Genomic DNA, 14,255 nt, shown 5'->3' with positions numbered 1-14,255 from the left:
TAGTTGGATGGAAATCTCAGAATTTTTGGTGGCCTTCCTGAGCCAGGATTCAGACATGGCAAGGACATCAGGGTTGGTGGAGTGTGCTAAAGCAGTGAGTACAATAAACTAAGGGAGGAAGCTTCTGATGTTTACATGCATGAAATCAAGGATTTTACAGTTCCGGTATTACTGTGTCGGCAACTTGTTCTACTAGGATAAATGTTTTTATAGCGGGGAGGAAGACAACTTTTCAATAAAACCGGTCTTTGGTATAAGGTCATTATACTTTTATTTTATTACAACTTGAGGCTATTTTTTATTCTGATGAATGACCATAATCTAAATGTGATTCTGAACACCGTGGGTGAACGTCCTAAAGCCGTACACACCCAATGCATATGGATGTTCGGTAAATTTCTTGAATGTCTGGTAAATTAAAATCTTGCAGGTCACGTTGTCCGGCGCCTCATTTTCCTAACGAAAACCGTGGTACACACGCACAAATGTACATAGATGATGATGATACAACAAAAACATATATTTTTTTTTATTTAGATCTTGTTGTATGTTATATTCTCCTACATTCCTCTCACATTCCAAACTTCAAAGTGTTTCCTTTCAAATGGTATCAAGAATATTGCATATCCTTGCTGCATGCAGGCAGTTAGAAATCATTTTAGGCAACAAAAAAAAAAAGGGTGGGTCCTTGAGGTTTTAAAGGGATCTCCTTCCTTTGTAAACCTTAACATGGTACAGAGCAGGAGTAGTACATTTTCACTGTTTACTGTGGCTGGCAGAGGGCTTCATTCACTATGGAACCTACTGCCCAGGAGAACTGAGAAAAGGTACTTAACATAGGCCTGGGGGAGAGAGCATCTCACAAACAGGGGTCAACACTACAGACCTAGCAGGGAGAATAGGGGATGGAAAAAGACTGCATGCACGTGCCCACGGCACGTTCACATATCCAATGTTTGTGTGCTTTTTTTGTCCACTCTGTTTCCCTGTCTGAACGGGGTAGTCTCCTACTCTGCCTTTCTGTTTTATAAAGTGAGTTAACATTTCATTGTTTTTTATAAATTAATTAAAAAATCTAAGGTCCCTAAGAACACAGTGGCCATTATTCTTAAATGGAAAAAGTTTAACCACCAAGACTTCCTAGAGCTGGCTGCCCAACCAAACTGAGGAGAAGGACCTTTGTCAAGGTGGTGACCAAGAACCCAATGGTCACTCTGAAGGAGATCCTCTATGGAGATGGTTTTCCTTCTGGAAGGTTCCCCCATCTCTGCAGCACTCCACCAATCAGGCCTTTATGGTAAAGTGGCCAGATGCTAGCCACTCCTTAGTAAAAGGCACCTAAAGGACACTCGGACCATGAGAAACAATGGCCTAAAAGCCAAGCGTCACGTCTGGAGGAAACCTTGCACCATCCCTACGCTGAAGCATGGTGGTGGCAGCATCAGCGGCAGAGTCTGGAAGAGTAGTCAGGATCGAGGGAAAGATGACCGGAACAAAGTACAGAGAGATCCTTGATGAAAACCTGCTCCAGAGCGCTCAGGACCTCAGGGCTGGGGCAAAGGTTCACCTTCCAACAGGACAACGACCCTAAGCACACAGCCAAGACAATGCAGGAGTAGCTTCTAGACAAGTCCTTGAATGTCCTTAAGTGACCCAGCCAGAGCCTGGACTTAAACCCAATCGAACATCTCTGAAGAGACCTGAAAATAGCTGTGCAGCAACGCTCCCCATCCAACCAGGCAGAGCTTGAGAAGATCTGCGGAGAATAATGGGAAAAACTCCCCAAATACAGGTTTGCCAATCTTGTAGCCATACCCATGATGACTCGAGGCTGTAATTGCTGACAAAGGTGCATAAAAAGTACTGAGTGAAGGGTCTGAATACTTAGGAAAATATTTGAGTTTTATTTTTAATAGATTTGCAAACATTTTTGGTTTTGTTATTATGGGGTATTGTGTGTAGATTTGATTTGGGAGGGGGGGGGGGGGGCGATGACAATTGAATCAATTTTAGAATAACGTAACAAATGTGAAGGGAAAAAAAGTGGGAAAGGTCAAGGGGTCTGAATACTTTCCGACTGCACTCTACACTACATCTTATTATTGACAGCCAAGTCAACGGGTCGCTGTTACGAATCCCTTTGGCCCGGCAGTCTAGGGGGGGGATGGTAACGAGACCCGTAACATAACTCATGCAAAGTGTAATAGTGACAAAGTATCAGTGAGAATGAAAAACCATAGACAACTTAATTACCATCAAACACTCAGGGTTTATTTGAAAACACACGGTAAAGGGGGGGCAGGAAAAGGGGCTGAGCTGGACCCAAGGAAATAAAAAGTTTCCAAAAATACCCCTAAGCTAGACTAGCCTACTTCAATACAGCTAACTAACCAAAAATACAGTGGGTGGTCCGCCCCGTTCTAACTAGTGTTTTTAAACTAAGTTTACCTACAGGTAGTGTATGCCCATGGGCGACTTGTCTTGTACCCCCTTTTCCCACCGTCAAACACCATAACACAAACAATACTCACAGGTGGGGACAAAGTGATCTGGAGATGCTAAAACAAACAAGAGAACTACAGAGAGATTGTTTTACAGAGATATTGACAGCGAGATTGAGCTCCCGAGAAAACAATTGACAGGGTTTTTAAACCAAGGGAATGTGATTGGGTTATGGAAACAGGAGATGGTGTGTCTTCTGATTAGTGACTGATTGGGGAATGATGATTGCCACCTGTGAGGAGGGGAGAAGGAGAGAAAATGAATACACACACACACAGGACACACACAGAATACCTGTATCCGCAACAGTCGCAAAATGCGACTAAATGGTTGCAAAGTTCACCAACAATGTTTCAACTAAAGACTTCATAAACTACTCAAGTCTTATTAAACTGGTACAGGGGAATGGTGATATGAAGCTGTGTGATGAGTGCCTGTAATGGCCTGACCGGAAAGGAAACGCGTAACAGAGTAGCTCATGTCGGTGTTATGTGAGGAGCAGGGTTGGCCATCTAGCAATTCTGGCAAATGTCAGATCGGCTGCACTTTTTTTTTTTAATGGGCTGGTCGAAATTGACACTCACAAATATTTGATAAAGGAAAAATAAATAAAGGTGACAGGGCCAGCGGCCCATGGGCTTGCTAATATTGTTTTATTTTTTTTGCACAATTTCTTTACACTTAACTATAATGAGCCTTTTGCTGATCAGCGGCCCCCTGACCAAGATGGACCGGCCTGGGTTTCTCACATTCAAAGTCAAACGCGGCATCAGCAAAGAGACTTTTTCCGACTCTGTCATCCGACTCCCAGCCCAGATCGTGGTTTGTAAAAAACGGGAAGGCTCCCTATAAAAGTAGAAAGAGCACATTCTACATTGTCACCTCACTCAAAACAACCTATTTTGGGGGCTGCTAAAACTCTGATTTTATCAAACAGTAAAGTGCATTATCCTCATTCTTATAATGAAAGCTTCTGCCCTGTGCCTGTTTCACTGGGGCATGCTGCTGTGATGAGCAAACCACTCTCCTCTGACTGCAAAACAACTTGCTCTGATCGTATAACATTTCAAAAGGCAGTTGCAGGAAAAAACACCGCTTTGGAAACTTTGTCCCCTTGTCCCTGTCGAAGAGAGGAGGGTCTCAGATTTCTGGAGGTAAACTTTCTGTATGTCAATTTGGCTTAATAGCAGCTATTTTACAACCAAGATATTTGATATGGAGCGGCACCCTCCCTGAAATGTGCACCGGCCATTGCAATTTGAACCTCCTTCAAACAGCACACACAAATAAATTGTATCAGTGAGTAGAAAAATGGCTTAATTGCCATTAAGTTTCGCACTATCCCTTTAAGACTCAACTGGTCACATGACATGCTATAGTTTATTAGTCTATCTGGTTGGCATGGAAACCACCGCCTAGCCTGCTCAGTGTCGAAGTTTCAAGTTTTATTAGTCGTATGTACAGGATACACATGGTATACTCTGTCCAACGAAATGCTTACCTGCAGGTTCCTTCGACAATGCAACAACAACAAAAGATAAGAATATGAACATAAAGTAAATGGCTCTGACTATAATAAACATTTTAGCATGAGTATAATACAGGAAGCTACAATTTATAGTCCAATATTTACACATTTGTGGGTGTGTGAGTGCATGTTTGCTGAAGTGCAGAGAATCAGAGCAGGTGGTCAGTCCAGTTCATGTGTTCGGCAGTGTGATGGCTTGTAGATACTAACAGGCTCAGAGACGGTTTCTATCAGACCTCATGCTCTGATACGGTCTGACCGACATAAAGGGGGTGAACAGCTCATGGCTGGGGTATTTGTTCACAACCAGTTTTGATTTAAGAACAAAGCCCTGGTCTTCCCGTCTATTTCACTTTTTGGTTTATCAACTGGATAAAAATAAAAATATCTCTTAGGCTATTATACTGACTTTGGAGTCTGTCACTGATCTAGACATGAGAAACCAGAACTGTGATGTCTGTGTCCAGTCCATTAAACCAGTTGATAATTGATTTCCTGTGGATAAAGAACCAGTTTAAACTTCCGGACCACCAGGACTTGAGCTAAAAAATAAAAAGAAGGGGGCGCTGAGCCGAACTATAAAATTCACTAAATAATTTACTTCCTTGTACAGTGTTGTGAATCACGACGCCCTAATGCTTATCGATATCAGTTCAGCAGCATATGGCTCTTACAGTGTAGTACTGGCTTCACACACACTTATAATCAGACCCTCCCTATTTGACACCACTGCCACAAATGTCATAGGTCTTAGACAAGAGGGACATAGTGGTGTGGAGTAGGATAGAATACTGGGAAGGAGCATGGTGATATCATGTCCTCCTCAGGCTCACCATGATCCTGGTGGCTGGATGCTGACTCGGTTGGTTGCTGACTGTTCACTGTGTACCTATCATCACCAACACTATACACTGAGTGTACAAAACATTTAAGAACACCTGCTCTTTCCATGACAGGCTGAACAGGTGAATCCAGGTGAAAATGATGATCCTTTATTGATGTCACCTCTACCTCAATCAGTGTAGCTGAATGGGAGGAGACACCAAACACCAAACATTAAGGTGTTCCTAATGTTTGGTATACTCAGTGTATTAGAGGTTAAAGTGCACAGATAATTATCTTTAGTGATTTAGCCTCGTACTTAGCGACCGCATCGTGTCATGTTGTCGTGCCAACAATTACAGTACCACATACCATCTTGCTTTTATTATTGCTTTACTATCCCTGTCCTTTTAAGCAACAATTATCAACATGGCTTAGTTTGATACAGCTGATAATGTCTGCGGGGGTCACTTTGCTGATCTCCGCCATAACAGATTATAATCGGTCATCATGATGCTGCTTCAGGATTCCCAGCAGACCGAGAGTTTGAGGTCAATGTAGTTCTGGGGCTGCCTGGGTCACTAGTTTTGCTTGGTCATGAATCAGTTGAGACACAAACAGGCCTGGCCTCCACAATCACCCAACCTCAATCCAATTGAGTTGGTTTGGGATGAGTTGAACCGCAGAGTAAAGGAAAAGCAGCCAGCAAGTGCTCAGCATATGTGGGAACTCCTTCTAGACTGTTGTAAAAGCATTCCTCATGAAGCTGGTTGAGAGAATGCCAAGAGTGGGCAAAGCTGTCATCAAGGCAAAGGGTGGCTACTTTGAACAATCTCAAATATCAAAAAATATTTTGATTTGTTGAACCCTTTTTTAGTTACTATGTGATTCCACGTGTATTATTTCATAGTTTTGATGTCTTCGCTATTACTCTACAATGTAGAAAATAGTAAAAATTAAAAACCCTTTGAGTAGGTGTGTCAACTTTTGGTACTGTATGTATGTGTATGTATATATATATATATTAAACTGTCTCTGCTCTCTTTTCTTTTCTCCAGGCCCTGCAACATGGATTCTTTGACTTTGAGACATTTGACGTGGACGAATATGAGCACTACGAGGTAATGTTGTCATAGTGACATTGGACCCCCTCCAATAATAAGTACCCACTCATCAGTTTGAACGGCAAAACATCTGTAAAGACAAACCGCAGCACACCTACAATATTCACAATCCCTGACGACCTGACGTGACCTTTTAGATTCATAAATAGTCTTCTGTGAGCGTCATCAGTTTCATTTGACCCGACTCTGCAAAAACAGACAGAATATTGTCACCGAAAAAAGGGTTTGGCACTCGGTCACTAAAACAAAAGCAGCAAAGAGGAGGGATTGGTCCTTTGCAAATGGAGCGGTTGTTGATAATGACCTATTGCGTACCAAACTAGCCTGTCTGTGCCGTCGTGCCATTGTTGGTCCCTGATCGGTTTGTGCAGTCTTGCCCACCTGCAGTGTAAGGTTAGGTTGTTACTGAAGATGGCTACTAACTGGAGGCCAATCTGATTAAGTAAAGGCTAAAGTCTTAGGAACGTTTTTAAGTCAGAGCAAAATGTCCATATCAGTCTGGGCCCCTGTTTGATGAGTCCTTTTATTTTTTTACCTTTTTTTATTTAAACAGGGAAATCCCATTGAGACCAAGACCTCCTTTACAAGGGATCCCTGCATGTACACAAGTATACAGATTCACAACATTCCCAATCAGTCGAGACAATCAGTCTTCTACCTTCTCTCTGTGTTATAGCGAGTGGAAAACGGTGACTTCAACTGGATCGTGCCGGGGAAGTTTCTGGCCTTCAGTGGACCCCATCCCAAAAGTAAAATAGAGAATGGTGAGACGAGTTTTGGATTCAATCCTTGACCTTTTATGTGCTCTTCCCCTTTTAAGAAAAACAGCCGCTGTTCTAGAGTAATTTAGTACAGTTGTCTCGACCGATGAACCTTGACAGGGTTCAGGTTTAGATTCAGGTAGACTTTCCCTATGCATCTGTTCTCACTAATCCTTTCTCTTCTGTAACAGCAGATGGCACCATTAGTGTAGTAATACATTTGACAACATACTAAGGAAGATTGCTCTATGCTTCAACATAATCAGTTTTCCTTACCTACGTTTTACACAAATTAGCTTACCTTTAATCTCCTCCCCATCCCAACCCAGGCTACCCTCTCCATGCCCCAGAGGCGTACTTCCCCTACTTCCGGAAACACAACATTACCACGGTGGTGCGGCTCAACAAGAAGATCTATGACGCCAAGCGCTTCACGGATGCCGGCTTCGACCACTACGACTTGTTCTTCGTGGATGGCAGCACACCCAACGACGTCATCACCCGCCGATTCCTGCACATCTGTGAGAGCACCGATGGAGCCGTGGCCGTTCACTGCAAGGGTGAGAGACACACACACACACACACACACACACACACACACTGCAGTATCTGTTGAGATATTTCAAATAGCTTGCCTGGCATATGGACTTTTTTGGGACTATATTGATGTATTGCATTGGTGTGCCTGGCAAGCTAAATCACACGTACCCTGACTCTTTAAAATATGTTGAGAGGGATTTTAGAGTTCACAAAATGTAGCCTACATGGCTGAGCCAAGTTCATCAGTAATGCAATGCTCAACTGTAAGCTACAATTTGTATTCTTGGCCCCAAAGGGCTGTTTTATGCCGGTCTGATACTTTGCTTAACAAGTCACATAATAAATTGCATGGACTCATACTGTGTGCAATAATAGTGTTTAACATAATTTTTGAATGACTTCCTCATCTCTGTATCCCACACATAGAATTATCGGTAAAGTCCATCAGTCGAGCAGTGAATTTCAAACACTGATTCAACCAGAAAAACCAGGGATATATTCCAATGCCTCGCAAAGAAGGGCACCTATGGGTAGATGGGTAAAAATAAGAAAAGCAAACATTGAATATCCCTTTGAACATGGTGACGTTGTTAATACAAAGTGTTCTGTTTGGGACAAATCCAATACAACACATTAATGAGTGCTGCTCTCCATATTTTCAAGCATAGTCGTTGCTGCATCATGTCATGTGTATTCTTGTAATCGTTAAGGACTGGGGAGTTTTTCAGGATAACAAATTAACAGAATGGAGCTAAGCACAGGCAAAATCCTACATGAAAACCTGGTTCAGTCTTTCCACCAGACACTGGAAGATGAATTGTCCTTTCAGCAGGACAATTTTTATTTATTTCACCTTTATTTAACCAGGTAGGCTAGTTGAGATCAAGTTCTCATTTACAACTGCGACCTGGCCAAGATAAAGCAAAGCAGTGAGACTCAAACAACAACACAGAGTTACACATGGAATAAACAAACATACAGTCAATAATACAATAGATATATTCAGTGTGTGCAAATGAGGTTGGATAAGGGGGGTGAGGCAATAAATAGGCCATAGTGGCAAAATTATTACAGCATGGCAAATTAAACACTGGGGTGATAGATGTGCAGAAGATGAGTGAGCAAGTCGCGATACTGGGGTGCAAAGGAGCAAATTAAATAACAATATGGTGATGAGGTAGTTGGATGGGCTATTTACAGATGGGCTATGTACAGGTGCAGTGATCTGTGAGCTGCTCTGACAGCTGGTGCTTAAAGTTAGTGAGTTAGCGCAGTGGACTAGGGCACTGCATCGCAACGCTAGCTGTGCCACCAGAGACTCTGGGTTTGCGCCCAGGCTCTGTCGCAGCCGGCCGTGACTGGGAGGTCCGTGGGGCGACGCACAATTGGCCTAGCGTCGTCCGGGTTAGGGAGAGTTTGGCCGGTAGGGATATCCTTGTCTCATCGCGCACTAGCGACTCCTGTGGCGGGCCGGGCGCAGTGCACGCTAACCAAGGTCGCCAGGTGCACGGTGTTTCCTCCGACACATTGGTGCGGCTGACTTCCGGGTTGGATGCGCGCTGTGTTAAGAAGCAGTGCGGCTTGGTTGGGTTGTATTTCGGAGGACGCGTGACTTTCGACCTTCGTCTCTCCCGAGCCCGTACGGGAGTTGTAGCGATGAGACTAAATTGTTTTTTTGTTTTTTAATTTCTATTGGAAGGATTTAATAATTTGCAATTATGTCTACTTATGATAAGGTAAAAGGTTTATGTTTCTGTATCAGTGGTAGATGGTAGATATATCCAATGCAAAAAACATCTACATTTAAATGGTATTAAAATTCATTTGCATTTATTTCCATTAGTTCCCATATATTCCTGTTAATTCCCACAAAGTTTCCACCTCTGAATATTCCCCAAAATGTGCAACCCTACTAGATACGTAAACATTATTAAAGTGGCTAGTGATTCCTAATCTATGTCTATAGGCAGCCGCCTCTGATGTGCTAGTGATGACTGTAGCAGTCTGATGGCCTTGAGATAGAAGCTGTTTTTCAGTTTCTTGGTCCCAGCTTTGAGGCACCTGTACTGACCTCACCTTCTGGATGATAATGGGGTGAACAGGCAGTGGCTCAGGTGATTGATGTCCTTGATGATCTTTTTGGCCTTCCTATGGCACCGGGTGCAGTAGGTGTCCAGGAGGGTGAGAAGTTTGCCCCCGGTAATGCATTGGACAGACTGCACCACCCTCTGGAGAGCTTTGCGGGTTATGGATGGTGCAGTTGCCGTACCAGGCGGTGATGACAAAAGTATGTGGACACCTACACGTCGAACATCTCATTCCAAAATCTAATTTGGATTCATCAGATCAAAGGACAGATTTCCAACAGTCTAATGTCCATTGCTCATGTTTCTTGGCGCAAGCAAGTCTCTTCATAATGGTGTCATTCAGTATGGTCTCCTCTGAACAGCGGATGTGTCTGTTACTTGAACTCTGAAGCATTTATTTGGGCTGCAATCTGAGGTGCAGTTAACTCAATTTTTTTTATTTTTTTATTAAACTAGTAAAGTCGGTTAAGAACTAATTCTTATTTACCATGACTGCCTACACCGGCCAAACCCGGACGATGCTGGGCCAATTGTGCGCCGCCCTATGGGACTCCCAATCACGGCCGGTTGTGATACAGCCTGGATTCGAAACCAGGGTGTCTGTAGTGACGCCTCTAGCGCTGAGATGCAGTGCCTTATATTGCTGCGACACTCGGGAGCCGTAATGAACTTATTCTCTGCAGCAGAAGTAACTCTGGGTCTTCCTTTCCTGTGGCAGTCCTCATTAGAGCCAGTTTCAACATAACACTTGATGGTTTTTGTGACCGCACTTGAAGAAACTTTTAAAGTTCTTGAAATGTTCCACATTGACTGACCTTCATGTTTTAAAGTAATGATGGACTGTCGTTTCGCTTTGCTTATTTGTGTTACGGTGCGTGAATGAGGACCCAAAAGCGAACTAACGTAAACAGAGCTTCTTTAATAACAAAACATAGGTAGGCTCAGATGGACCGGCAGATTCCGACAGGACAGGACAAGGTTGCAGCAAACATGACGATAGTCTGGTTCAGGCATGAATAACACAAACAAGAATCCGACAAAGACAGAAACAAAAACAGAGAGAGATATAGAGGACTAATCAGAGGGAAAAAGGGAACAGGTGGGAAAAGGGGTGACGAGGTAGTTAGGAGGAGACAAGGAACAGCTGGGGGAAAGAGGGGGAGAAAAGGTAACCTAAAACGACCAGCAGAGGGAGACAGGGTGAAGAGAAAGGACAGAAACAAGACACAACATGACAATACATGACAATTTGAGCTGTTTTTGCCATAATATGGAGTTGGTCTTTTGCTAAATAGGACCATTTTTTTTAAAAAGCAGCAGCTACTCTTCCTGGGGTCCACACGAAACATAATACAGAATGACATAATACAGAACATCAACAGACAAGAACAGCTCAAAGACAGAACTACACATTTTTTTTTTTAAAGGCACATGTAGCCACATATCAATACATACACACAAACTATCTAGGTCAAATAGGGGAGAGGTGTTACTTTATCTGTTTTTTGACACCAGGTTTGCTGTTTGAGCAATATGAGATTAGGATTATTTTCATCTGTATAACACCCCTACCTTGTCACAGCAAAACTGATTGGCTCAAACACATTAAGAAGGAAAGAAATTCCACAAATGAACTGTTAACAAGGCACATCTGTTAATTGAAATGCATTCTAGGTGACTACCTCATGAAGCTGGTTGAGAGAATGCCAAGAGTGTATAAAGCTGTTATCAAGGCAAAGGGTGGCTACTTTGAAGAATCTCCAATATAAAATATATGTTTTACACTTTTTTGGTTACTTCATGATTCCATATGTGTTATTTCATAGTTTTGATGTCTTCACTATTATTCTACAATGTGGAAAATAAATTAAGAAACCTTGGAATGAGTATGTGTGTCCAAACTTTTGACGTGTGTGTGTATATGTGTGTGTATATATATAACTCAATCAGGTCTGATGACATTGTTACTTTTAATATGTTCTATTCAATTCCTTATTCATGAAAAATTAAATCCTAATTATTTTCACTCGCTCATTCTTGTCATCAGCTGGCCTTGGTCGTACTGGCACCCTGATAGGCTGTTACCTAATGAAGCACTACCACTTCACGGCAGCAGAGACCATCGCCTGGATCAGGGTCTGCCGGCCGGGCTCTATTATCGGGCCTCAGCAGCACTTCTTGGAGGAGTAAGTACTCCTAATAGCTGGTCCTAGCTACATGTCTCATTCATATACACTGAACAAAAATATAAATGCAACAAGGTCAAAGATTTTAATGAGTTCCATTTCATATAAGGAAATCAGTTAATTGAAATAAATTAATTAGTCCCTAATCTATGGATTTCACAAGACTGGCAATACAGAGATGCATCTGTTGGTCAGTGGCCATCGAAGGTGAGCATTTTCCCACTGAAGTCGGTTATGACACCAAACTGTCAGGTCAAGGTCAAGATCCTGGTGAGGACAACGAGCACGCAGATGAGCTTCTCTGAGACGGTTTCTGACAGTAGATTTCTGATGTAGAAGTTCTTCAGTTGTGCAAACCGACAGTTTCATCAGCTGTCGAGGTTGCTGGTCTCGTACAATCCCTCAGGTGATGAAGCCGGATGTGGGATGGCGTGGTTACACGTGGTCGCGTGGTTACACGTGGTCTGCGGTTGTGAGGCTGGTTGGACGTACTGCCAAATTCTCTAAAACATTGTTGGAGGCGGCTTGCGGTAGAGAAATTAACATTTAATTCTCTGGCAACAGCTCTGGTGGACATACCTACATTCAGCATGCCAATTGCAAGCTCCCTCAAAACTTGAGTCATATTTATTTTCTTTATTTTTTAACACGATTTCAGTTTAATCCACCTGAAAAGACAGAACAAATAATACAACAAATATTGTGGTTAAATTCAAATATACTAATTGATAAAAACACTGTATTTTTTGAAGAAATGTTTAAAGAAGGTATAATTTTAGTGAATGATATCATGAAAAGGATTGGTGGAGTTATGTCACACATGCAGCTAACACAGACATATGGAAATGTCTGCTCGATCCAAAATTACAACCAATTAATTGCAGCATTACCACAAAAATGGAAGAGGCAAGTAGAAGGGGGAAAAAGTAAGGAACTTGTATGTCGGCCCTGTATTAAAGAACATAAATGGTTAAAGAAAAGTGTGATAAATAAAAACATGTACAAATTTCATTTATGGACCAAAAAACTGACAGCTGTGCCATATAAATTGAAAAATAGTTGGAAAGATATTTTCAATGTACCCATTCCATGGCACATGGTTTATGAATTGATACGCAAAACTTAAATTACTATACAAAATTCTTGCAACTAATAGAATGTTATATATATGGGGGATACAATCTTCCCAGCTCTGCAGATTCTGCTGTGAGGAGGCAGAGTCATTAGATCATTTATTTTGGTATTGTCCACATGTAGCTCGTTTTTGGTCACAGGTCCAGGAATGGCTGAAGAATTGCAACATTTGCAACATTTGCCTAGAACTAATGATAGCAATACTGGGTGATTTGAAAAGCCATAGTCAATCTATCAATAATAAATAATTATTTGAGCAAAAATGTTTATTTTTAATTTACAATCTGTAGAAGCTATGAGAATAGAAAGGTTCAATTTGTTTGTGAAACATCATAGCACAGTTGAAAAATATATGGCAAATAGAAATCCAAAATGGATGATGTTGAGAGATGGATGGGAGAGGTTGAATGGAGCTGAAGGGTGGGACTAATAACAAGATAAACCATGTAAAACATACGGGGTCTGTAAAATGTATGTAGAATCAGAACTTTTGTGAAATAGCACAGTTACAAATAGAAATCAAACTGGATGGACATCAGAAATAGAGGAAGGACTAAAAACAAACAAAAAATAACTATTGTAAAATAGACTGTGTCTGTAAAATGTGTATAAGATCGAACCCGGATCTGTAGTGGCGCCTCTAGCACTGCGATGCAGTGCCTTAGACCGCTGCGCCTCTCGGGAGGCTAATGTCATTCTGTTTAATCAGTTTCTTGATATGCCACTACTGTCAGGTGGATGGATTATCTTGGTCAAGGAGAAATGCTTACTAGCAGGGATGTAAACAAATGTGTGCACAAAATTTGTGAAAAATAAGCTTTTTTGTGCGTATGGAAAAATTTGGGGGATATTTTATTTCAGCTCATGCATTGTGGGATCAACACTTTACATGTTGCGTTTATATTTTTTATATTATTTTTTAAACATTTGACATTATAGTATTTTTGAAGACATTCTTGTCCAGAGCGAATTACAATTAGTGCATTCATCTTAGGATAGCTAGGTGAGACAACCACATCACAGTCGAGCAAGGACATTTTTCCTCAATAAAGTAATTATCAGCAAAGTCAGTGTTAGTAGGGAATTACAGTTGTTATTTTGGGGGGGTAGTGGGAGTTTATTTAAGATACTCTTTGAAGAGGTAGGGTTTCAGACGTTTTCAGAAGATGGGCAGAGACTCTGCTGTCTTGATGTTAGAGGGAAGCTGGTTCCACAATTAGGTGCCAAGACTATCATGATGTTGTTTTCTTGCCTTTGACTGCCAGTTCGACTTGTTCTTTCAGTTGCTACTGTAGAGGGTGCCTGAAAACGTTTGCAGTACCAATTGATCGTGCCTCAGGTTATGACCAGGTTTGAGCTGTGTTTGATTTGTAAATCGGGACGTGCCGGAACAAAAAGTGAGCGAGATAGGAGGGTGACCTGGGGGGCTCTGAGGTACCTGATTACATATATATATATAAAAAAAATCACCTTTCATAATCGAGTACTGCATGCATTATCATCGCTTTTGCGTACTGGCATAGAGCAGTAGTGTAGAGGCGCTTGCAGAAGTTGCACACGTTTTGTTGTTG

At 41.9% G+C, this 14,255-nt stretch overlaps 1 protein-coding gene across 16 annotated transcripts in view; it reads left to right on the top strand.

Annotated features, from left to right (window-relative positions):
• The window catches only part of LOC110488740 (dual specificity protein phosphatase CDC14AB), a 67,039-nt gene that overhangs the window by 32,157 nt on the left and 20,627 nt on the right, over nt 1-14,255 (top strand). For all 16 annotated transcript variants that reach the window (XR_016484264.1, XR_016484229.1, XR_016484133.1 and 13 more), the window contains 4 exons: nt 5,911-5,973; nt 6,653-6,740; nt 7,067-7,297; nt 11,412-11,550. Coding sequence is in view for 12 of the 16 variants with exons in the window: in XM_090188992.1 (XP_090045118.1) it covers nt 5,911-5,973; nt 6,653-6,740; nt 7,067-7,297; nt 11,412-11,550 (521 nt within the window). In the remaining 4 variants the exon portion in view is untranslated. The remainder of the gene's footprint in view (nt 1-5,910; nt 5,974-6,652; nt 6,741-7,066; nt 7,298-11,411; nt 11,551-14,255) is intronic.

This window comes from Oncorhynchus mykiss, chromosome 1 (genome assembly GCF_057628025.1).
Source record: "Oncorhynchus mykiss isolate SJ-2025 chromosome 1, ASM5762802v1, whole genome shotgun sequence".
Taxonomy (NCBI): Eukaryota; Metazoa; Chordata; class Actinopteri; order Salmoniformes; family Salmonidae; genus Oncorhynchus; species Oncorhynchus mykiss.
Note: the sequence above shows the minus strand (reverse complement) of the source record. Positions and strands in the feature narration are given on the sequence as shown.